At 37.8% G+C, this 26,296-nt stretch overlaps 1 protein-coding gene across 2 annotated transcripts; it reads right to left on the reverse strand.

Annotated features, from left to right (window-relative positions):
- Positions 1-458: 458 nt before the first annotated feature.
- Positions 459-26,070, reverse strand: LOC145494981 (adhesion G-protein coupled receptor D1-like). Of its 2 annotated transcripts, XM_081474558.1 has the most exons (21): positions 26,005-26,070; positions 25,844-25,904; positions 20,956-21,023; positions 18,635-18,821; positions 15,750-15,964; positions 15,150-15,352; positions 14,553-14,612; positions 13,442-13,625; positions 8,622-8,750; positions 7,786-7,861; positions 7,530-7,641; positions 6,745-6,797; positions 6,471-6,597; positions 5,990-6,093; positions 5,785-5,887; positions 5,280-5,430; positions 4,322-4,406; positions 3,720-3,786; positions 2,229-2,305; positions 1,965-2,091; positions 459-1,420 (listed from the first exon to the last, which is right to left on the reverse strand). In XM_081474558.1, exons 3-21 carry the CDS (start codon positions 21,014-21,016, stop codon positions 1,145-1,147), a joined length of 2,397 nt encoding a protein of 798 aa, XP_081330684.1. In that variant the 5' UTR covers positions 21,017-21,023; positions 25,844-25,904; positions 26,005-26,070; the 3' UTR covers positions 459-1,144. The 2 variants fall into 2 exon arrangements, with proteins under 2 accessions (XP_081330684.1, XP_081330683.1); XM_081474557.1 differs by lacking the exons at positions 25,844-25,904; positions 26,005-26,070 and having other exon boundaries at positions 20,956-21,817.
- Positions 26,071-26,296: the final 226 nt, after the last annotated feature.

Consider the following 26,296-nt stretch of genomic DNA (forward strand, 5'->3'; position numbering starts at 1 on the left):
CATTTAAATTTTCTGAAGTTAACTTGCGAATAAGGATCGGTCAGTTCAAAGTGATGAAGCTTATGAACCTTTCAACAGTTTTAGCGTCCAAAAATCATCTTAATTTGAATTGACGAATTCGATAAATGCAAATTTTCCAACCGCAGTGTAAATAAGTAATCGGTTTGTTTTGGCTTTACGGGTTGGGTTGTTCCAAAAGCCGGTTTACGCTGACTCAGGATTAAAAGTTAGGGGAAGTTAAATTTTTCCTTGTTTAAAAATGTTTTTCACGCTTATGTTTTGAGTAGTTTGAGATTACTCAAGCTCAAAAGTGAAGGACAATAAAATATAAACGGAAAACCTCATCGAAAAGTTTAAAGCAAATATCTTGCTAATTCTGACTTAGCTTGATCGGGCTTTGAACAATCCGTCCCTGAACAAAATGCTACCCTTTTTAAAGGGAACTAATGCGTTATCCATTTCATTTTTTTTTTAGCCTTCCTAATACCGTCTTTCATGCTATTAATTTACAAAAAATGCCGAGTAGATTTACATTTCATTTTTCTCCAATGCTAAATCATAGTCAATTTCTAACGGCTAAAATTTTGGGGCGGGGTTCCACGGGTTCATTTTGAGGAACACCTTATGAAAACTACTAGTGCCCCGTCTCTTCCTTAGTGCTTGGTCGTTCATTTTGGTTATTTGTTAACCTTTGCTTTGCTCAACTGTCGTAATAATACGGTTAAATACTTGAGGAAACAATAATCAGAGAACAAAAAAAAAAAAAAAAAAAAAAAAAGAAAAAGAAAAGAAAAGAAAAAAAAAATCGCGGAACACTATTTAAGTGTGCAAGCTGGACTTTTTTACTAATCCCAGCTTGACAATGGTTTTTACTCGGTTGCGCATAAGCGTGAAAATGAACAGGAGCAACATAAGTCGAACCGAAAAAAAAGTGCTGTGCTGTTGGGGAAATTAATATTCCTAACGAAGTGCACCAATGTTCAACATTTCTTTGCGGCCGCCTGTGTTTCTCATGCTTTAGCCTAGGTTGGTTTGTCTTAAAATATTACGATTTAACCAATGACTACTGAGCAGTGATTGACAAGCTCCAATTATAGAAAACGTTTTCAGTGCTCGTCACATTTGTGTAAATTTACAGAACTTATTAGTTCACTGGGGTGAGGCAGCTTTCTCTGGTGTCCATTCGATCGGAGTTGATTGGCGAGATCTGATGTCGTCTGAACATTGGATCGGGACTCTCTGTGTTGGTACACAGGTTACTCATGGCATGCTTTTCTGACCAGGCGCTTGAGTTTTCTACCACTGAGTGAGAGCCCGGAAAGTTGCTATTCTTTGTGCTTTCCCATTTCTGCTTCTTTCGAAGATACGCGGTGCGAACATCTGTGCTTCGGAGAACATGCATTATGAAGATGAAGAATCCCTGCAAGGAAATGTGCTTCGTTTAAGCAAAGTGTGAACGCAGCCTTGTTAAAAGCATTAATAAAATCGTTCTCGTTTTTTTTACCTGTTGATAACTTTTTAAGCAAATACGTTCAGCGCTTCATAACAAGGAACTGAGGTGATCGCTACTAATTGTTGGACTTTATTCTGGCAGAAGTATGGCCTTGTCTTATACATTGTTAGTTCAGTCAAACGCACGCTAAATAGATAAGAACTTGTAGACATTTTCGCTAACAGGCCTTCTGTCTTTCTTCTTTTGTTCATAATAGAGATACGAGACTCAGTTACTGGAACTGAGACTTAAGACTCTAGGGAACGACAAAGGATTAACATGGAGCTCTATAGAAATATTTCTGGACCGTGAAATTGCCAAGGATCAAGTTTTTTCTATTCCTGTCCAAGAAACACTGAAGAAAATCATTTCTTCGCTACATGTCAAGCACTCTTAAATACACCTCTGTCTGGGAGGATTCCACAAGCACTCCCCGTGTTGTTGACATTAAATTAATTAGTTGTTTACCTACCTGAAGCGAGTTGAGAATGGTGAAGATGTACTGAAAGACAAGTCCAGCATCCGTCACGCTTAAAATACCAAACACCCAGGTCATTCCCAGTAGAGGAAACAGAACTGCACATGCCTTTAAACCTTGTCTTTAAACACAATGAAAGAAAGCGTCAACATGTAGATTTTGAGTTTTTTTTCAAACAAGAAAAATATAGTCCAGCCTGCTAAAAGCCACAAAGATAAGCTAAGAAGAAATGAGGATTGAGGTTTTTAAGCAACATACCTCACGTTGGAGGTATCTTTTGTACCCTGCATTTTTGTCATCTCGTACACCACGCGACAAAGAATAAAAGAGTTTATCTGAAGAATTAAGAAAAAAACAGAGGCAATGTCAAGGATAATGCTCAACACTTATAGAGATCAATATTAAATTTTAAAGTGGTACATGATAAAGTTCGCATCTTTCCTATCTACGCCATTTTCAAACATAAACGTGAAATAGTCTCTAAGAACGCGATAGCCTCATGGTTGGTGCGCTCCTCTCCAGATCGAGCGGCCCGGGTTGGAACCCTCGCCGGAGACATTGCATTATGCTTTTGGTCACGAAATTTTACTCTCACAGTGCCTCTCTCCACCCAGATTTATAACTGGTTATTGTAAATTTAATGCTGGGAATAACCCTGCGATGGACTAGCATCCCATCCAGGGGGGACTAGAAATGCTCCTAGTCACTTCATGCTACAGAAACCGTTGTAAGCTCCCGCCTTGTGAGCTACTTGGCTCGTATGCAGATTTTACGTGTACGAGAAGAAAAATGCCTTTTACTATTTTCAAATATCTCTTTCCGTTCCAGAGATATTCAAGGTTTTAAAATATGCAAATTAGCCAAGTGATGACGTCATTAACTGAACTAAATTTTTTTGAAGTATGATGAAGAAATGTTTGATTATCTGCAGTAAGATTTTATTTGATGAGCTTCACCATATGAGCTTAACAATTTGGTTACCATGGCAACATACGGAGGTCCAGACCTTTAACGCTGCAGTTTGATATTTGCCAAGGGTGTCCCATGTCTATGATCCAGCAAACATATAAATATGTTTTTCGAGCTAGAAATTACTGAAATATTGAATTGAGTTTGGCAGGGAATAGAAAGAGTGAACTGCCATGAGAACATAATTATTATTAGCCGTAGGTGTGTTGTCTGTGTGTACTATTAGCCTACTAAGTTTCAATGGTCTCTGCTGCAAATTGACTGAGAGCCTTATTTATATACTTGAAGTAATATCCATTTGAGTGTAAGACATCATCAGTCCCATTATCAGTCCTCTCATTTGCACACTTTATAGGTTTTTCAAATTTCAATATCTCCGGAACTAATGCAGATACTAACAAACAGTAAACGGACTTTATAATCTTTCGAGGAATTCTATGCGAAACACCTACAAATTCAAGGGGTTAAAACTTGATCACAGTACCACTTCAACAATGTTTTAACAAGAGCAGGTTTAGCTTATTCTGTTAGTTCGACGAAATGGCTCATCAACTTTTATTAATCCTCTAAACAACAACAAATGTTTTTTTTTTCCAATGGGACACTACCGGCAGTTGCAAGTGATGGCATTTAAAATGGCTGATACAAGCATTACAAGAATCATCGATGAGGTGTTTGGTATTAAGAAAATGATGATTTTTCAAGGGCCGACATTTGCGTGAATAACTATATGCTAACTAGGTTCGCAGAAAAAAAAAAATGTAACAACTACAATTTTACCAGGCAGACCAGGACGACTGGGGCGGCAAAGGTCCAAACCAAATTATTTGAGAATGAAATCCAACAGCTGCAAAAACAAGATACATCCTATACGTTATAAAAACACACACACACACACACACACACACACACACACACACACACACACACACACAAATCAATCAATCAATCAATCAATTAATCAATCAATAAAGAAAGAAAGAAAACAGTCAGATTTCTGTTTTTACGATTGGAAAAAAGGAATTTTCTTTTACGTTTGTCTTTAGCTATGGACATGTCCTTAGCTATGTCCTTAGCTATGTGTGGAAAAAAATTATCTCCGGTTTAGTTATGCACCTCCAAAAATAATCTTTATTGTGTACATGTAGTTTTCAACGTCAAAACATCGGTTTATAGGCTTGGGTCCAGTCTAGGGGCCAGATTTTCAAAGGCAAATGGAGTCCTACGATAAGATAAATGTCAGCAATTGCTTCTTAACAGTAAGACAACTGTATTTGAAACAAATACTTAGAAACATCCTAACTTTCGGCCTCGTTAAACTAGCTCCAGCATGAAAGCCAGTAAAAAGCTTTTTCTCGTAATTTAAATTGTCAGATACTTACTAGTCACTATGTACATAGCTTGTAACTCCGTGTTCTGCACCGGATGCGATCACAATCGAACACACCACCATAAGCAATGGGAAGCCTACAAGAGAAATCAAACTGACATACTCATATGGGAAAGAAAAGAAAAGAAAAGCCAGGAAATGATTTTCTTATGGTTATCATGGTTATCAGTATTGCTAGTGGGCGCGTGCGCACTACGACGACGGCGGAGTCGCGCAAGATAGCGGCCATACCCCAGCTAATAGCTTGACGGAGACATGCGGCCTTCGTTTATAGCGCACCTCTTTGTTATTGGGCATCCCTGTTATGGTAAATTGACATCTGTCAAAACTAGATATGCACTGATCAGTATCACGTGACCATATTGGGGGGGGGGGGGCTCAAGTTTATCGTTGCTGACAAAGTACTGGTTTACAATGGGATCATGGGCTCATGTCATGTTAACTTGCTGTAATCAGGGCCGGGTTGTTAGGAAGCTGATTAACACTAACCCAGGATTAAAAGTTAACCAAAGCATAAATATTTCTTGTATACAAATGTTTTTCACTGCTTTTGCTTTGTGTATTTTGAGATTATTCAAACTCAAAACAGAAGGCCAAACAATATACAGAAAACCTACAAAATTACAATACTCAAATTCTCGCTCATCCTGGGTTAGCTTATCGGGCTTTGCACAACTCGGCCCAGGAGCTCCGCTTTTAGGCTTGGCTAAATCTAGATATTAGTTGAATGATGCTGTTGCAGTCCCTAACTGTATAAAATCTTTTGACATCCTTATTGCTACCGACTACCCTGCCATCTAATCTGTATCCTTTATACGGAAGATGGTTTTGATGGACTGCTGTTCAGGTTTATTTAGCTACATTGATTGACGAATCACTTCTTGTTTTCCATTGATACTAAGCTCAATCATGAAGGGTAGTTACGTAATTTACCAAAGGTTTGTGCATACCCCAAGAGAATGCATAAAATAGCTTCATTTTTACTAGGGTGTTGAAAACTTTGACAACCATGAGGTACAAGTAGATTCCCTCCATAAGCATCCAGGCAAACCCGACCAGATAAAAATAATGGATAGACACTGCTACAACAATACAGGCTCCCTGTGAAAGAACGATATTATTAGAGAATCAGTTCAAGTCTTCCACATTAGTTAAAAACAGCAACAACAACAACAACAACAACAACAACAACAGCAAAACAAACAAACAAAGAAACAAACAAAAGAATCAAAGCAAAACAAGCTGAGAGCTAAAGAAACAAACAAACAAACTAACTAAAAACAATCATGAGTCCCAATCCAACTCCTGTCAAATAACTTTGTAGAGCTATTAAATTAAGAAACGTCTGACTTTTGTTCTTCAGGTTTTTCGAACAAGGGTTGATCGTTGCCAAAACTCTTCGTCAGTTTCAGAACAACCGTGTCAGATGGTGATTGGTTATCTAAATGAAACTACCTGTTTTGATGTAGCATCAATTCCTGCGAGGAAAATGATTTGTGCCACGGCTATTGCTATGACTAGATTGAGTCGTATCTGACACTGCTCCTGCTTGAGGTTCCTGTCGTGAAATTCAGGACAAAGAACATTAATTAACACGGAAAAGCCAGAGAAATGAGCTGCTTTGTTGGTGGTGTGACTATGCTACGGAGGGGTTACTTACATCAAAACCAGATAGGTGAGAACAGTTAAAGTCTCGCCCACTAGCGACAGCCCGCAGCCAATATAAGTGATGACTTCCAAGGCCATTTGATGTCTGTCAGGAATCTAGGTGAGGAAAAAGAGGTAGATAGACCATATGTGATTCATACATAAATAGGTAATATAACAACCAATTTCCTATCACAGTAACCAATAAATAAAGAAATAAATAAAGAAATAAAGAAATAAATAAAGCTGAATATACTGACCAGGATCCTGGCTGTACGAAATGATGTAAGCTCTCTCAGTGGGTTAGATTATCATAATTAAAATGGCCTTTCTTGATGAACACTTACGCTGTTAGTTTGTCCAAGTTAACTTTACAGGAAAAAAAAAACAAAACAAAACAAAACAAAACAAAACAAAAACAAAACAAAAAACAAACAAAAACAAAAACAAACAAACAAAAAAAAAAACGGAGAAATAAAGAAGGATTTACTCACTTTTGTTTCTCCCACTTGCAAAAGAACGGCAAAGTTCGTGAGATGATTACAACTACACACAACGTTATTGTTAGTTTTGTTGACCAACGTACATCCCCTGTTTGACCAGGAACCGTTGAACCGACTCCTGCCCAAGAAACATGCAAATAAATGATTAAAAAGTAGATTTTAAGTTTTGGACCTGGAGAAATTAAATCAGGATGATCATTTATTTAACTTAGACATATACATAAATTGGAACAAAAAAATAGCTGGTGTGGATATTAAAATGTACCTGATGTCAAAGTCCCAAAATACACAGATTGATTGATCATCAAGTTTAGAAGGCTTAAAGAAAGAAAACGAAAACACACTTAATAGAGGGAATGGGAAAGGGTTAAATTAGTATAGCCTACTTTGTATGGATTTAGGGAGTTTTAAGGCCGATACACACGAGGGTTTTGCTCCTTGGTTTAGCTCCAGGGGCACGCTCCGGAAGCAAAGCTCCTCAGTGTGTACCAACGATTTTCTGGGCGCACTTCATTCTCGGGAGCAGGATTTCCAACCTGCAAAATGTTTCAGAACATTAATTTAAAGCGGTTAAATATTTGGGAGCAAGATCCTTGGACAAATTGAAGAAAGTTAAAAACGCTCTCTCGTGTGTAACATAATATGGAGTAAGCTCCCACACTATGCTCCCCAGTGTGGACTAGTCGTGCAAGTTTACCCTAGAGCATGCTCCTGGAGCAAAATCCCTCGTGTGTATCGGCCTTTAACCTGTGGTCTAACACTGTTAACGCAACTTTGACTACTTCACATTTGGAATGTTGCTACTTTTTTCATGTCTAGATCAATGTGCTTATGCCTTACGTCAGGGCTCTTTCTCAAGCTGTCATGTTTACCCTGCATTTCAAAACTCTGATACCTAGGCTGTTTCTAATTGTAGATTGTCAATTCTAATTCCAGCACTTATGCCAGATTCCAACAGCTAAGAATAACACAAAGGCTTTCGTCATAGAGCCGAAGTATTATATGTAGTCAACGGAAAACACAATAAAACACAATAAAATGTCTTCTCACCTCCTCCAAAGTGAATGATATGGTAACGTTTTTTGGCAGCAGAGTAGACAAGTTAGGGAATATAGAACATGCGATGACTCGTGTTTGAAGTCTTGTAGTTTTCATTTTCTTCCTGATAAAAGAGAAAATATATATATTAGCAAATAATGAAACAAACTTTTATTTCTTGATATTTCCATTACGTTGGAGACTAAATAAACTAAACTTAAGATAATTTGTTCATATATGTTTGATTTCTATACTGTCGAATACCTACCCATCAAGAAAGGACTGACTTTCATCTGGGAGTAACTCGTGCATGTCCTTATATAATATTCCAACCAGAAAAGTTTCTATGAACGAAATATAACAAATTTTATGTCACGACTTCTCGTTAACAGAATAAGACGATCGTACGGAGACTTATTACTAATTATTAAAAACAAGACGCACTGCGCGCTGGGTCCAACCATGAACATTACAATGTCTATAATCATTATCAAGTGTTGATTCAAGCTGTTGAAGGTAGGAAGGAATAAACAACGCTTAAGTTCTCCATTGTCCTGTCTAAAGAGAAATACTAATAAAAAAAATAATGCTTTTATTTTTCTTCGCTATATATCCTGAACAAAGGGACACGCTCAGATCAACTTTTCAATTCCTTGACAATAAAAAAAAGTTATCGATTCTGATTGGTTCTCCGCAGGCGTTTTTGTCACGTGATTGACGCGCGATTTCGTGATCTCCAGCCATTAAGGTATCCATTTCACCTTTTCGTAATTAGATATCCCTTTTTGGAGACGTACGCCCTGCACCCTAAGTCACGTATTGGTTTGGTAAGCTTATGATTGATGACGATAGTGCTAAAGTTTCTGCATTGGTGGCAAAATCAAGTTGAGTATGTTCCAGTTTAGGGTAAGGATTTCGTTGTCTTTGTGGCACATTTCCTTTCAAAGATTTCAGGGCAAACTAAATTAAAGATCAATCTGCCTGCCTTCACTTCCTACTCCACGAGCACAAACGTCATTCACCATTCTTCATTTTACTCCTATGAAAGGGCCACGGAGCGGTTCATTTAATAATAAGCAAAGCTTTGCTCATATGATTTCGTACCTTGTTTTCCAAAGAGTTCTGCTGGTAGAAAGATCTTTTCACTTCCATCACCAAGGTGTTCTCTGTCGTCCTCAGAGGGAAACCATACGTCTTTTTCATGACCAACGCTTACACTTCGAACCTCCATCACTGTAAACATCAGGAAATGTTATAAATTGGCTAAGAAGAAAAGTTAGTTAAAATATCGCAGACGTCATGTTTAGGGGGCCAATTCAGAAAACTCAGAAACTGTCTGGGGTGGGTGAAGCCTCGAGTAAATAATCATTGGAAGAGACAAAGCTCGGACAAAACTCCTTTCTCAAAATGTAAACGTTTTTTTTTTTTTTTTGTTGATACTTCACTTTATAAATATATCATCATTCGATTTGTCTGAGGTCTGGACATACCATGAGGAATTAACACTTTTATTAAATCCATTTTGAAATCAGTGGTAATCCTTGCAATCTGATTGGCTCTCAGTGGTGCGATTTATTCACGAATCGCACTATTTTTTGCTCTAAATCGCATCTTTTTCTCAGCCAATGAGAATGGGACAGTAAAACAAAACAACCAATCAGATTTGAAGATTAGTTTAAAGTAATCAATAAAATTTCAGGAAAATGAAAGGCAAAAAGCCATTGTGTGGAGAATTTTGCAACTACTATTGCCAAAACTTTGTTGTCATTGTAGTTTTTTTCCAAAAAAAATTGAAGAATTCAATTAATTAGAGTTTCTGAATGACGATTAAGAGCTCCATCAGGCTTAAGACCTACTTTGATGGAAGTTTCTAGCGTTCATGTCCATTTTGACGAATATTTTGGCGATTTTTCTTCAACATCTGCTCAAGATCCGTATGATACCGAGTCCAGTAAAACATAAACAAATGAAAACCACACAACAACAAATTCTGAACCATCTCAAGAAGGTAGATGTTTCCAGGTTTCCGGTAGTTTCAAACGAAGCAAAAAAAGAGCTCAACTCTGTCGCTGTGAATAAACATAGTCAAAATACACCACACTGCACAAAATAGTGAATGAACGAACGTGTTATGAAGCCGGTGCCAGTCCCGCCATCTTGGAAAAATCTTAAAAGTTAAAACAAATGTCGCCCCAAGAACTTGACAAGGTCCTGAGTATTAAGTCCTACGCCGAGGTCACAAAAGAAAACGAAAATGATAACGAGCTGGAATCCCTTAAAATCATGCCATTGAACGGTATTTAAACGTGCACTCGAGGGAGTTTCACAACTCAAAAGAAATCGATCGCAGAATTACACAGGATATGCACCTTCAAATTCCTTCTCCAAAGACAATGAAAAGTCTCAGTCTCAACCACAGAAGAAAGGAAGGCCTTCCATAATTGATTCAGGCGACGAGAACTGAACTTTTACACCTGAAGTACACTATTCTCGTTCTGACTTCAGAACTGCTTGTTTCTTTGTCATGCTCGAATGAGCTTTCGTCACATGACATCGTTTTGCATACTAAATGAGACGTAAAGGTGTTTCCGGTTCCGCTTTTTTTTAACAAACCAGCTACTGGAACATTACACCAAACATCTAAAATTTAAGGCGATAAAATTGTGCGATTTCAAAATGGATTTAATAAAGTGGTAATTGAACTTCGTGTCATACAATTTTGGTCTGAAATCATACTTGTGATTTCAGACCAAATTGCACTCCACTCAGTTCAATTACCATTATTTATACAGCTTTCTAACTTCATCAGAAGGCTGCATGGTTAGCCAACCACCCATAATAGTTAAGAATTGGTTCCTGCTTACAATTAGCGCGCGTATATCGAGTTATGGAGTTTGGAGAGCACGAAAGAAGCGCAAGAGTTGCTCGAGGCGCAGCCGAGAGCAACTCTAGCTTTTTCTAGCAACTCTAGCTTCTTTTAGCAACTCTAGCTTCTTCTCGATGTACGCACAGCATGAACCACGACCTTATGTGCGGACACGCAGGAAGAGGATTAAGTAAGTAAGTAAAAGCATGAACCAATTCTTTTATAACATTGTGATAACATAATGGGCGCTAAAAGCTGTCTCATTTGTGATTGACTACAAAGTTCTCGCAGAGACAAAGATCATTAGGATCCTAACACGGCACAATCATTTGAGCAACAGTTGAACGAAAACGCTTAACTTGGTTCCTTAAATTGTCATTGAAACACTCGCTTCTTCGAATTAACTATACAGAAAATGTAGGCAAACAAAGTCAAAACAAGCAAAGTCCAAATACTCAAGTTTAAGTAAACATATCTTTGCTTGACAAAAGTAAAAGGCTCGAAGTAGGGTTTGGATTGATCAGAATAATCTTCACATTGCCAAAACTTAAACTATTATTTTGCAGCTAATTTGAAAATGCACACGTCATGTTATATACGCACGGCCTTGCGTATATTTAGCAAACAAATTCCATGTTGCCGTACGTCTGTTCAGTAGTAGATCACAGATGACGTCAAAATCATCATCGTGTGCCACTTATTTGGTAAGATCTAAATAAGTGGCACACGAGGCAATAGCCGAGTGGGTCACTGATGTTCTTACCACATTTAAACATCTTCTGTGATCTATTACCGAACAGACGGACGGCAACATGGAGTCTATTTGTTTTATATAATAAAAAAACGACGAAAAAAACTTTATTTTATTTTAAAATCTTTCAACATAACTCGAAAGCCGGCCTTCGGTCACTTTGGCAAACGCGAAAAAACGCCGTGTGATGTTATCTATTGTCTATACAAAATGAAGCAATTTCATTGGTTGCTATGTGTAACAAAGAATTGTGATTGGTCCAAACAAATCACGCCACTGTCAAACTTGAGTCGAAAATCGCTTCTCGTGGATTGAAAACTTACATCGGAAGCAGAATTGAACTGCGAAGTCTACAAATCTAAAGAAAATGTTGAAAAGGCAAGTCAGTTTTTATCATCAGAGCAGCCCTGTGAGCCGAAAAGCTGGGATGGTGTCTTGAATGTTGCAGGAAATGAAAATATACGCTAGGAAAACTTGCGGTTGCGGGCCATTTGCTTCGAGTTTTGGATGAAAGGAGCGTCAGTGACGGTGGAAATTTGTGTCCTCTGTGGTTGGTGATTGTCAAATCAGTTTGATATAGTGTCGGAGACACCTTATAGCTGGGATACAGTCGGCCGTGAGCTGTAGTGCGCTCTTCTCTTCTCGCTATTATGCCCTGAATCGGACTGGAACGTTCGCGTCGGAAAACAACTTAAGCTCATGTGTTTATTTAAACTGATGATGTTTTGATGTTTAATTCCTAGATTCAAACTGTGTCAACAATAATTTTAAGACTGAGAAAAGTTCAATTTTTTAAATAAATTAATGACATAAACGTTTTGCTTAGTGGTTTTGTTAAATTCGAGACGTTTAGCAATGTTTTCTTACCTTAAAGTACTTTCAAGATCAATTTTGTGTTTGGTTTAGTCTCGCTCGACTGCCGACTGAGATTGCTCAAGAATTTTTTTTTTCAGTCATTTTTTAGAAACGAAACGACTTTTTCTTTCTTCTTCCAGACTCTCGTACCTGTCCAGTGCCTCGTCATGACTTTTTGTACCTTCTTAAAACTTTCCGCCATTTTAAACACAGAGGGAAGAACTTTGAACTGATGACGTCAATCGTGCGGCTGTCCTCTTATAGATAATAGGCGAGAACCAATCAAAATGCGAGAATAACCTGGGTTATTATACAATAAAGAATTGGTTTATGCTTAGCGTGTGTATATCGAGTTATGGATGCACGCGGGATGTTTGGAGAACACGAAAGAAGCGTAAGAGTTGCTCGAAGCGATAGCCGAGAGCAACTCTAGCTTCTTGAGTGCTCTCCAAACTCTCCAAGTGCATCCATAACTCGATATACGCACAGCTAAAAGCATGAAGCAATTCTTTTATAACATGGCGACAACATATTGGGCGCTAAAAAATGTTTTATTTGTGATTAACTACGAAGTTCTCATAATGCACGGTGAAGGAAAATAAAGGTCATTAGGATCCTAACACGCCACAATCAGTTGAACGAAAACGCTTACCTTGGTTTCTAAAATTGTCAACGAAAAATTCGCTTCTTCGATTTAATTATAATAAAAATGTAGGCAAACAAAGGCAAAAATACTCAGTGAAAATGTAAACAAACAAAGTCAAAGTACTTAAGTCTAAGTAAACATCTTAGCTCGGCAAAAGGCTCGAAGTAGGGTTTGGATTGTTCAGAATAATCTTCACGTTGACCAGACTTGAACAAAAGGGACTCGCACTGAACTCGACGGAAATTTTGCAACTGAAATGAAACTGCACACGTCATTTTATTGAGCACGGCCGGACGTACATAAAGATTTTGTTCATGATGGCTCAATAGGAATTAGGTAGGAATAGCGCGCGCGCTATGTTATGATGTGATTTGGTCCATGATAGGAATTAGGTAGGAGTAGCGCGCGCGCTATGTTATAAATAGATTTAGCCAAGACTAAAAGAGGAACTCCTTGGCCGGGTTGTTCAAAGCCCGATTAAGCTAACCCAGGAGTAGGCGAAAATTTTGATTTGAGTTTTTGTAACTTTACGGTAAAGTTTTCTGTTCATATTGTGGCTCTCTTTTTTGAGTTTGTATAAATTCAAACTACAAAGACATAAAGAGTGAGAAACACAAAAAATTTATACTTCCAATGATTTTTGAACCTGGGTTAGCTTCCAAGCAACCCGGCCCTGATTACAACAAGCTAACCTGGCTTGAGTCCGCGATCTAATAGAAACTCAGTACGTCGTCAGGTATTTAATTTAGCGTATGGGGTATTTAATTTAGCGTTTAATTTCAAAGTTGGCTTAAACAATAACTCACCAAAGTGCTCTTCAGTGCTAGTTATGTTGGCATTCGAGGTTCCATTTGTCGTTAGATGTTCCATCGCGTATTTCATGGCAAATTCCTCAAGCTGCCGAGTGGCTACCAACAGATTTGTCGCCGTTTCGTGATAGGAACTGTTATTGGAATGTGCAAGTAGCCTTGAAGTTTCATTCACGGCAATCTAAATGCATAGAACCCAATATTAAGGTAGATTAAAAATCAGTTTAACCTAGTAGGCCATTAGACTAAGTTTTTCCCCGATTTAAATATCAGGGAGCTTAGCAATGGCGACGGTGACGGCAAGGACGACACCTAATAAAACTTGAATTGAAATTTCACCTTCGAGTTTCACAGTTAGCTAGACCTATTAACTGCGCCTATCGCTTTGATAACTTGGTTAATATGTAATGATCGAGTTCCGTTCCTGAAAGGAATACGGATAATAAGCCAGCGCTGAGATACACTTTGTGTTGTTGTTATGAAAGTCCATATGGTTGCCATTTGAACTTTAATGAATGCACAGTTCTTCACAGGAATAGTTAATTAAGCTAAGCATTGGTGGTAGTTTTTTTCCTTTGTTATTCAAACCACTCTGTTTTCGCTTAAATTTACGTATAAATAGTTTATTCTGTTATTCTTTTACTTTATTCGAATGTAACCGTCGGAGATTGATTAACAGTTGTTCAACGTTGTAAAACATTACTTTGTCCAAAACGGGCAAAATTTGGTCATTTCGCATTGTTTGGTATTAAACATCTAGTATACCCGGGTAAAGTACGTGCAAATTGTTCTGTTCGATAAATATTTTTTTATATAAAGGTTCTCGTTGCCGATGCCGTCGTGGTTTGCTGCAGCTCCCTTAAATTACGAATAGACAAAGATATCACCCACCCCTAAATAACATGTTTGTGCTTCACAGCGTTACCCCACGCCCTTGAATTCACCGAAACTCGTCATCACTTGATGAAACATCTTTGTTTTTGACGTAATAAACCTTATCCGTGTTGTAATATCAGGGTTTGGAACACAAAATGGTGTGACTGGTCAACAATACGACCAATAATGGAAACAATCCCGAAGATTTTAAAGCGCAATAATAGTTTCTTACCTGCAGAGAATCTTCATCGTCAACATTGAGCTGCTTCAATTTGATGAGATAATCTGTAATCTTTTTGTACCGAAAGAGAAACACAACATCATTACGTTAGGTATATTAAGTAACTTTTTTGCATTTTTGCCTGGTGGTTCTTAAGCTCGACTTGAAAATTGCAGTCTATGCACTTATATACGATATATACTACCATGTACCTACAGCACTAAGTCTAACAAGAAAACTGGTTTAAACAGGAAAACCTAAGACAGGAAAAAAAGTGCGATGGTTTTGGCCGAGTTTCCATTGTATTCGAATATGTTGTAGAATTTGTTTTAAAGTTTGGTGGGAAGTGTAAAAAAGCAAACAAACAAACTAAAAGGTCGTGTACTTTTTATGTGCCCAGGGAAGGCAAGAGGATGAATGCATTTCTGTTGTAATGGAAAAGGAAAGAAATCTGTTTCCACCGACACATTGAGCGCGGAGAATTATATTTAAAGAATCTTTATTCAAAGCTATAGATTTGAGGGTTGTGAGCTGTCAAGGAAAAAAAAACTATACATACACACATACTGCTATGATTGTACTCTTTAGGAAAAATAAAAACACAATCACCTGTTCCTTTGCACTTGTTGATAGTGTTGGTGAGATACTGGCTGACACAAATGTGAAAGTACTAATTGTTCTTGAAGGCAATATCTTAGTCGTATCTGTTGCTTTACTTGGGAATATTGCTGTTACTTTTGTCATCAACGTTGTAGCCACTGCCGTGGGTTGCATTTGTGTTGACTTTGACTCTGTTATGCTTGTTGATAAAACTGCAAAGATTAAGATCGGTTTGTATAATGAATGGTCAAAGAAGATTGTGATGCAAACATGCAATACAAAAAAATTATCACTTCATCTTTTCTCAGTGGTTAAATCCTTAAGTCAATTCTAGGACATCGTGGATTCTCGGCTTGCTTCCGTACATTAGAAAATGAATGTCGAAAAAGAAAGCATGGTTTATAAAAATTCTGTTTACCATTAACGCAAGCGTCACGTGTGATGTTTTAACCATGTACCTGTATGCTAACAATAACCGTCTACTTTCTAAAATCGTGAGATAATATTCTCACAGTTAACTTTTAATCTAGACTAGTCAAGAGTACTAACTGAGTGTGATAGTTTTGAGTTGTCAGATATCATTCGTCTTATAGTAAATCAACTCTTTACCTTCAGATCCTTCGCAAATATAAGCATGTTTTTCGCTGCAGTTTTCAATTTCCAGAAAATTGTCGCTAGTGATCAAGAAGCAGTAAACTCTGATAGGGCCAGTATCTACTAATTTTGTGGCGTCGTTTACACCTACGACGTCGTACATCTTCGCTTTCGCTGAAAATGACGCTCCAGTATCACTCCATCTCCACCTTTCAGGCCGTGCTGTACGACTGAGAAAGTTAAACTTCTTTAGCATAATGCTATTTACATCTGCGTAACTGGCAATTCTTTCCACGCCATAGCAAAATATCGCATGCTTAGCTGGATCACTGGTTACCTACAAACAATAACCTCCATTTGGCGCGAAAATGTGCTCGAATATTTGCCTGCGGACATTTTATGTTCCGAGAAGGGTACCGTTTTCCGAGAGCGAAGCTCGAGGAAAACTTCGAGCTCCGAGGAACAGATAATGTTCAAAGACAAATATCCGAGCCTATTTTAAAAGTGAAACGGAGGCTATTGTGTTTATTATACTTCGAATATTTTTCAGTTTCCAACGCCCACAGTTTTGAAAATTGAGTAATTCGTTTTGCACGAGCAAAGGCGTAATTTTATGGGGGCGTCTATGTATTGCAAATATTATCTTTTCGGGGCGTTTTAAGAGTGTGCCAACAATAACAATAACAATAACGATAACGATAACGATAACGATAGCGATAGCGATAATGATAGCGATATCGATAGCGATAGCGGCAACGACAACGATAACGATAAAGATCACAATAATAATGAAATGTTAAGAATCTAGTGTCACTGGGCAGTGCCTTTCCAAGGAATCCAGCGAATTGCACAAAGCTATACGTAAAATCTATTTAGCATATCTGGGTTATTCAGGTTCGAAAACGCTTTGTAGCAAGCCACCAAAATTTGGTACTTTAAAAATATGAGGAAGTTATGTAATTATTTTTTATGCCAGGGGGCTACGCTTGCCCCCAGGCATATGTTTCTTTGTAAAAGTTGGAAATTTTGGGATCCCATATTTTAATGAGTTGGCTTATGAAACATCGCGTATTTACCGATATTTACTCATACTTACTTTATTATACAGTCGAGCGGTTAGGCATATTTTTTGTTTGAAAAAACATCGAAAAGCATGAAATCGGTAAAAAGGTCCATTTTGGACATTAATTTGGGTAAAAAGACCTCTCTATAAGCTCTCCTTATTTATTACCAACCGTAATTGGCGAAAAAGAGTCTCACGAATAGTCAAATGTGATTATGAGAGAGAGAGAGAGAGAGAGAGAGAGAGAGAGAGAGAGAGAGAGAGAGAGAGAGAGAGAGAGAGAGAGAGGGGGGGGGGGAAATAACCTTTTAAGGCTGCTCGCCTGCTTCAACCAAGAGTGCGTAATGTGTGACGGAAAGTAGACGATCAGGCAGTACTAGAAGACTTGAAATATTTCCTGATATTTTGTCGTAATGTAAGTCTTATTGAGTTCTCTAAACGTTCAAAGTCAATAAATCTAACCGGGTAATGTCAAAGAATTGTTAAAGGACGGGACTTTTTGTAACGTTGTATTGTAACTTTTTACAAATTGTAACTTTTTATTGTTCATACTTTGTACTATACTTAGTTATTTTATAGTAACTCGTATATATTTAGCACAGAGAGCCACTAGCTTATCAGTTTATACTGTTACGTGTCACTCTCTCTAAATAAAGTTGATTGATCGATTGAATCGCCATTTACACATGAAATGTTGAACTTTCACTACTTGCTTGAATTTTTTGCGCTTCAAAATTAAGAGTGCCCACAACTTTTAATACAGATATTTGTAGCTTGGACTTAAAAACTGAGTGAATTAGGCTAATAACAGTCAGTCATTCCTGTAGAGGTCCCACTTTTGAAAAAAAAACGTTTGTTTGGACTCAATGTCAGTAAAGATGCTAACGACCATTTTTAGAGGATAAGGAAAAAACGTCATAACTGACTTTGCTTGTGTTTAAGATAAGTGGGTAGTTTTAAGTTGTGTGGAAAAAAGAAAGAAATGTGCAGTAATTCTGAAAGAATTAGAATGTTTTGTGAAATGTTCGAGTTTTATATAAGTAGCATAATTATATAACGTAATCCCCCAAATTTTAAATTTTAATTTTCGATTTTGTGCGGTTTTCGAGGTGGTTCCAAAATATCTTCCAAAAATGAAGAAAGCAAATGTGCTGAGTTAAAGACCATTTTCGTTCATATCATATGTTGCTTGACTTGTGTAGAAGGCAATCCATTTTCCATAAAAACAACTTTAGTGGCCGGGTCTTACACAGACACGCCCTTAACTGTTTTTACCAAACCAGTGGACATTGTTTCTTGCGCATTCCGACTGGCTACTCAAACTAGGGATAGTGTTTGCTATCCACCTCCCAGGTTTGCGAAAGCAGTGAGCAAAATCGATCCCCCATTTGCTACCAGAAGAAGAGGTCATGTTAGTAGTCAATGAGGTAGCTGTTTAACACAAAGAAAACTACAAAAATCGGCTTTGTAGTATGAACAAGTATTGCCTTATTGTGTAATGCCGTGAAATTCATGGGCTTAACCAACACAAAACAATTGGTTTACAATTACCAACTATTTAACATGCTTGAGTTATAAGCTTACTCTGATAACTTCAATGCGGATACTGTTTAATTTTTTTGTTATTGCGAGTTTAATGTTCAGTTAGTTTGTCAGCCTTCAAGGTACCGGGCCTAGGGTAGAAAAAAAAAATGATAAAAGAATTGCACTGCTTGAAATTAGTTGCCGTCTGATTTGAAGCGGAACACTTCTCCCATAGGTTCAACGAGATTTGTTTTGATGCACCCTAGTTCTTTTAACCAAAAATTAACCGTAACAGTGGACACGTATTACTTACAACACTTGTAGAGCCGTCCAGTACTTCGTTATCCTGCTATAATTAAAAGCCATTTTCGCCTGAGTTAGTTCATCCGGCTCGTTTATAATTGCAAGATGTTTGGAGTTATATCCTTGACATGCTGTTTGAGCTTCACTGTAATTTTTCCAGTCTGAAAATGCCTGGTACTCCACGCTGCCTGACAGACCTGCGTGAAGAATGTAAAGCGACGCTTGGCATTATAACATCCACTCGAACATGGCGCGTATTTAATTTAAGTAAGAAAGCCATAAAGTGCTTCTATTTGGACTTATCATCTGAAGAAAGTTTTCGTACTTTAATTTATTGTATGTATATATCTACTCAAGTGCTTCTAAAGTGCGTCTATTGTATTTTATTTATTTCTATAGGATAACAGTAATAAAAATTTAAAATAGTGACATTGAATAGTCTTATGGCAAAGAAACGTGAATTGCCTTTTGCGGTAAGTAACCTGGAGATGTCCCTCAAAATAGCGACTTATACGGTAGTCCGGAAAAGCATCTAGACAGACTTTTAAACGGATGTTCACGTGTTTTCGTTATTGGGTAACCAATCATTCATCGTTTCACTGGTCACCAGAAATTAGAAAACTCAACAGTTACTGGCGCTTTATATAAATACGATTTATTTTCAACGAACAATGATTCTTGTCACAAGGTCTGAAAAATTTTATAAACGAAGCTCGATTGTATCGCACAGTATTCGTTAGCGATTAAAGTGAGCTCACTTTAATCGCTGATGAAGACTGTGCAATACAGTCGAAAGGTTCGTTTACAAAATTTTTCGGACCTTGTGACAAGAATAATTGTTCGTTTATTTATACACCAAGGTCAAGAATGAGCGTACATAGTCACGATTTATTTTGTTTGAACAAAGCAAACGATGAACGCAATGGAAAACGAAAGAAAAAAGAAAGAGCACGGTGCTGTTGTTGTTCTTTTTACCCAGGCAGTGAGGCCTGGGTTTAAATTTCGGCTCTCTCTCTTTTTTTTCTCGTTCAGTCATCAGATCGCCGTCTGGTCTCTAAAGCGCAAGCGTCACCTGTGCAGGCGTACAGCACATGCAATTTACAGACGTTGTCGTCGTGAAAAGTTAACAGGGATTCCATGATTTCTAGGGCGATGAAATCACATACAAACGAACACACCAGATGCTTGTAATTATATCCTTGACATGCTACATGAGCTTCACTGCAACTTTTTGAGTCTGGAAAGGTCTGGTACTCGACACTGCTTGATAGACCTGCATGACGAATGTTTGACGACGCGTGGGCTCGACATTGCAACATCCACTCAACCATGTTACAATTAATGCTATAAAGATTGGCGTGTATTTAATTCAAGTAGAGATGCAATTAAATGACTTTACTTGGACTTATCATGCGAACAAACATTCCGCGATTTACCCTATTGTTTGTGTTATTAATGATAGATATCTACTTGACAGAGGGATCTCAATGAGACCTACCTAATATAACTAACAATAGACGGATCGAAACTTACATATGTAGAAGAACCAACCAACGACTGTTGACAGACGTTAAGAGTCCTACAGCTAATACCATCAAAGCTAAACAGACCAATAAGTTTCAATGCATGGACTGGAATTAAAACACCACGACTGACAAACGCGGTGCGCTTGACTCTGAATATAATTTCCGCTCAGGCTGTCGAAACGTCAGTCACCAGCAACAGTTCTTTTCAAAACTTCCCTCGCCCAGAAGATTACACTATACGAATTGCGTTTTTCATGAACACTTGAATCTGTTGTTTTGCTTTAGCAAAACGCGAACAATAATAATAATAAAATTGATTCCTTTTTTTGCTTTACCATCGGAGACTCGGAGCCACGGGCTGTTAACTTTGGCTGGAGGAAGTAAACACCGCAAAAATTGAAGCGCAAGAGTTACTGTAAGTTTTCTCTGCGTCCATTTTTACGGGTTTATCTCGTCCTAACTGAAGTCATTGCCCGTGGGTTTCAGAGGCTGATTTGTTTATAGTTTTCAACCTTTGGTTTAGTGAAAGGCCCATTTTAATCAGTCTACATCAACAAGCTACCAGTTCGCCTGAAATGGACTCACTTATGTTACCCTCTCCAATAAAGTCTACTACTACTACTATTCTGAAAATTTAGTGTTTTCCACTATTTTTTGCAACATAAAGGAATACAAGCGTTATGGTGTGACAACCCAACCAAGTAAATAATCATAGAAATTGCTGCCAGTGAAATATTTTAAAACTGAAGGAAAATGCCCTATGTTTAGGCTTAAAAGGTAAGGAATTAATTATTTTCATACATACCGCATAAAAATACCAAGATAGCACCAACAATCAGCAGGTGGGTGAAAAAAGTCTCCTTCATTATGATTCTGAAACAAAGCAATAAATGCGGAAATAAGAAAGAAAACCAATTTTTGTGCATGAGATGGGTCACACCAGGAGCCATAATCGGGGACGGAGACCGTAAGTCTCGGGATTCGCGCGTACCTATGATATGGGACAATTTTTCTATTTTTAGAACAAATTGCGCCATCCTGACGTCATATATCCGCGCGGATCCACGCACATGTCGGGGGCTCTCGTGTGGATGCTGTCACGTTGCGTGATCAAATGGTGAGAGTTGAGAGACCTTGAGAGATTATCTTACGTATTTTTCCCAGCGATGGCAGGGGATAAGGCAGCGAATACGAACCAGGGCGCTTATATGTAGTTTTATGCTCTGAGCTAACGGAAAAGGTGGGTTTTTCAGGGTCGAAAACAAGACTTCAATCTCGCGCTGGGAATGAATAATAAGATCTGCTAGTTATCTGCTAGTTGTAAGCTTACGCGTATGCTTTTGCGTTTGTTTTGACTTAAGAATATAGCAAGAAAACTCTCTATTCTGGTATCGAGTTAATTTGTGAGTTTCTCAGACAATGGTTAATCATAACCAAAACCTGTTTTGATGGTTTCTTATTGTTTAACTTCTGCTTGTTTGGTGAGTTTGCAAAAGTTTTTGAAAGGAAAGTCTGACGCGTACAATTAGCTCATTTGCATAGTGCAGCTCGTGCACTTTCAAGTCCGAGTCGGTGTTTTCAGTTGTCAACAAATCTTGACAAAGATTTCTTTCGTTATCTTTTGTGCTGAGATGCTTCGACAAATTTCACGAACGCAAAAAAGGCTACTAACATCATGTGTGTTTCTTCAACATAAGCATAGTGAAGTTTTATACAGCGAAAAATGAAAATAGACAACGAGTTTTGATAACTCGATCAATGAAATCGAAATCGTTATTCGAAGTTGATTAAAGAAAGCGTCATCGAAACTTCGCTGATTATTTCTGCTTTATTCACATATTTTCAGCTTAGCTTTTAATATGTTCTCAAACATTTATCAATCTTAAACATATTTAAAAACTATAGAGTTATTGTTTGAGTTCGATGTACGCTTTCACACGAAAGTGCGGCGGAAGTACAATTTGTCATGTTTACTGACTGTACAAAACACGCATCGGCGGGCGCTCTCATTCATCGACAACACAGAATTTACTGGATTTTTACACGAGTAAAACTTAGCAGTATCTACGGACGTAAAGTTATTGGACCTTGATGCCAGTGAAACATCAAGTGTTGCTTACAATTCAAGCGAAACTCAAACTAGCAATTATTTTGTTCTACTTTTCGGTCGCGATAGACTGGCAAATTCCTCGCAAGCGTGTGGCAAGAGGACCTAGGAAACTATGAAGTCCTGAAGCTCTGCTATATCTAAATATATCCAGCTAGTTTTTTGCTGTGTAATGGAAAAGCTGTTAATCTTCAACATATGTGAAATTTAAAGTGGAATGATGTACAGTTCATGTAAAAGAAGCATCCGTCGGAACACAACTTGGTCAGCGATATATATAAGCTTACAGCGGAACATACCTAAATTCGACACTGTCTTACTTCACTCAAACTGGAGCAGCTTACGACGAAAATACTTAAGCAAAATTCCAACAGACGTAAACGCGTTAAGTTGTGGGGCAAAAACATGAAACATTTCGAAATTTCGGACGCCATTTCCCCCGCGCGACATCCGCAGAAATCCTCGCAGCATGTACGCGCGTGTGCCGCAGGTGATGGCGCAATTTGTTCTAAAAATAGAATTATTGTCCCATATCATGGGGACAACCCCAATTCTAGAAATGGCGCGCGCTTACGGTCTCCGTCCCCGATTATGGCTCCTGGTCACACCATGAATCTTTACCTGATGGACGGTGGCCTTTGGGCATGTTTAAAAACGGATACGTTCTTCTTCTAAATGGCAATCATGATACCAAAATTGTCGTACGTGAGAAAACTGCATCAGTTACCAGTGCAAACAATTCCTCTAAAATAGAGCTGAGAGGAAATTGTTAAAAATGCGGCTTTAGAGTTTTCAGAGTAGATCCCCTGTTTCATCTTGTCACTTTGGCGTAAGTAATTTAATCGTCGCTAAAGATCTATCTAAAAATTACAATGAAGAAGACTGACCACAAAGCCACTTCAGTCTCCACAGTCATACTGAACTTTTACATCTTTTTTTTTCTTTTATATCAAGTAAAATGTATGAGTGAAAAAAAAAAAAAAAGAATCATTTTTATTTCATCGTATTTTTTGTTTGGTTGATGTTAAATGTTTCATTTTCCATCTTGCAATAGGACGGGAAAAATAAGAACTTTTCATCTTTTGTTCAAACTGTAAACCTACACGCAATGAAGTGAAATTCTGCCTGTAAACGACCACAGTTTTACTCTTCTTTTGAACGAAATAGCCTACAAATTAGAAAGAGAGTTATCAATACTTCCGTTTTCTGAAATAAAGTGGCAACTCGCAAGCAATTCTAGTTTGCCAGGAAATGAAGTTTTCAGTTTATCAGTTTATCTCAAAATTGACAATTTTGAGCAAACAATATTTTTCGGTATATACAGATGATTCTGTCTGTTAATTACATCTAGTTTATAACTGTCATCAGATTGTCACTCGGTTGTCGCTTTAATTAAACTAGCAAAAAGTCAAGTGATATGAGCACAAAGTCGTTATTACAGGTTGTAATCGATTTTCGCACCGGATCTTTCGGGAGCAGCTCGTGGTTTTTGCTAACTGGGCAAAAGCACGAAAGCAGGCACCAAATAAAGCGAGAAAAGGCGTGAAAATCTTTCAGTTAGGATGGCGCCGATGCGTTAGTGACAAAGCAAAGGCTCGTATTTTGAACAGGAGAAGCTCCTTACGCAGGTCGATGTGAACTAAATTGAAAATTAAACTACATTACACATTAACATACACACACAGAGTTATCGTTTGTGGTTTGTTTTCACCTGTCCAAAATAATGAGTTTTCGTATGAAAATAAACGCATACTCTCTGATACGTTTTTGCCTATCGCAAGCTCTAAAACGCCCGAAAACGCTGATGCATGGAAAAGACAGTATATGACGCTTTTTTCGGCAGTGGTTTGAAAAGCCTCCGTTTTCACCTTCCCACACTAGAAACGGAGCGGTTTTAAAATGATACTATTTTAGAAGGCCCCAGTTTTGAAAACTTTTTTTTATCAGCGTTTTCGTTGGTTTTAGTGCGGACGATAGGCGATAACGGGTCAAAATACACGCGCTTTAGTTTGCTCGGCGCCTTGGGAAGTGCTGCAGGAAGCTTTGCCAGCCACATCAGCTAATGGTTCTCTCCATAGTTGCACATAACATAACTTTACAATATCTTTCATAATTTATACAATAAATTTATACCGAGTCCAGTTCCACTGTGTAGCGCATATTTACTCGGCATGATAAATCCAGCACTTAGGTATATATTGTTTGTTTGAATTAAAAAAAAAAATCGGAAAAGCCGATCTTTATGACATCTTTAAAAAGGTCCATTTCGGACATCAATTTGGATAAAAATCTCTCTATAAGCTCTCCTGATTTATTAACAACTGTGATTCGAGAAAACATTCTCACGAAGTGTCAAATGTGATTAACGACTAATGGCGGGTTTGGCGATGACTCAACTCAAATTATAACAAACTTATAAAAACCAAGAAAATGAAATGGAAAGGTCTGAACAAAACTATTAAAATAATCATTTAAGGCTGCTCATTTCCATGGGAATACGTGATTTTTCATCAACGGCTGCTTCAACAAAGAATGAGGATGTATGACGAAAAAGCGACGTTCTGTGATCAGTGCTAGGACTCAGAAGGAGAAAACAAAATGTTGAATTTTGACTTACTTGCTCGAATATTTTGAGAGAATTTTGATTTCAGTTTTGTAGCTTTTCCGTGAGGTGCCCACAACTTTTAATACAGATATTTCTACCTTAGGCTTAGTACATTAGGCTGATAACCTCTATCACTCATGTATAGAGATACACTCAGTACCACTTTTGAAAAAAATCTGTTTGTTTGGAGGCTATGTCAGCAAAACGCCAAAGACGTTCTTTTTAGAGGGTAAGGTAAAAAAAAGTCAATACTTTGCTTGTGTTTTTGATGAACAAATAATTTTTAGTTGTACGGAAAGAGGAAAAAAATATGCAGTAATTCTGTAAGAATTAGAATGTTTAATTAAATGTGCGAGTTTTATGTAAGCATAATGTAACCCCCATAGTTTGGAGTTTCAATTTTCGATTTTGCGTGGTTTTCGAGGTGCCTGCAAAATGAATTCCTCGAAAAATATAGAAGGCAAATGTGCCGAAATATAGGCCCTGTTCGTTCATTGCATATATTGCTTGACTTTTGTAGAGAAAATGAAGACAATCCATTTTCCACGAAACTTTGAGTGGTCGGTGCTCAAACGAACACGCTGTTAATCCCACTTTTTGCTTTACCCTCGAAGATCCAGGGCTAGAGAACCCTGCAAATATTGAAGCGACGAAAGTTACTGTAAAGTTTCGTCGCTTCAATTTTTGCGGCGTTTACTTTCCCCCAACCCAACTAGCTGTCCCTGGGTCTCAGAGGATAATTTTTTTGCTTATTCTTTTCAACATTTGGTTCAGTGAAAGGCGCATATTAATTGAGATTAGCCAGCCACCAGCTCGCCTAAAATGGACTCATTTATTGTGTGTTCCTACATGAAGGAAAAGAAGAGTAATGGCTTGAGAATCACTTATAAATATTGCTGCGAGTGAAATGTTTTAAAAGTAAAGGAAAATGTTCTATGTCAAGGCGTAAAAAGGTAAGGAATTAATTATTTCCATACAAACCGTGTGAAAATTCCAAGATAGCACCAATAATAAACAGGAGGTCGATGATTAAAGTCTCCTCCTGAAACAAAGCAATAAATGTGGATATATAACAAAAAAACATTTCCAGCTTAACATTATACTTGAGATGGGTCATGTCATGAATCCGTTCAAATCTGTACCTGACAGACGCTTGCATTTGGTTATGCTTAAAAACGAATACGTTTTTCTTGTAAATGGCAATACCAGAATTGTTGTATGTCAGAAAACTGCATCAGTTGACGACGAATTAATAGGATTCGCAATTTAGCCAATGCAAACAACTTGTCTAAAATAGAACTGAGAGGAAATTATTAAAATACGGCTTGACAGCTATCAGAGTAGATCCCCTGTTATATCTTGTCACCTTGGCTTAATTCAATCCTCAATAAATTCTAAATATCTATCAAAAAAATTACAAAAACGGAAGACTGT

The sequence above is a fragment of the Orbicella franksi genome, chromosome 8, assembly GCF_964199315.1.
Source record: "Orbicella franksi chromosome 8, jaOrbFran1.1, whole genome shotgun sequence".
Classification (NCBI taxonomy): domain Eukaryota; kingdom Metazoa; phylum Cnidaria; class Anthozoa; order Scleractinia; family Merulinidae; genus Orbicella; species Orbicella franksi.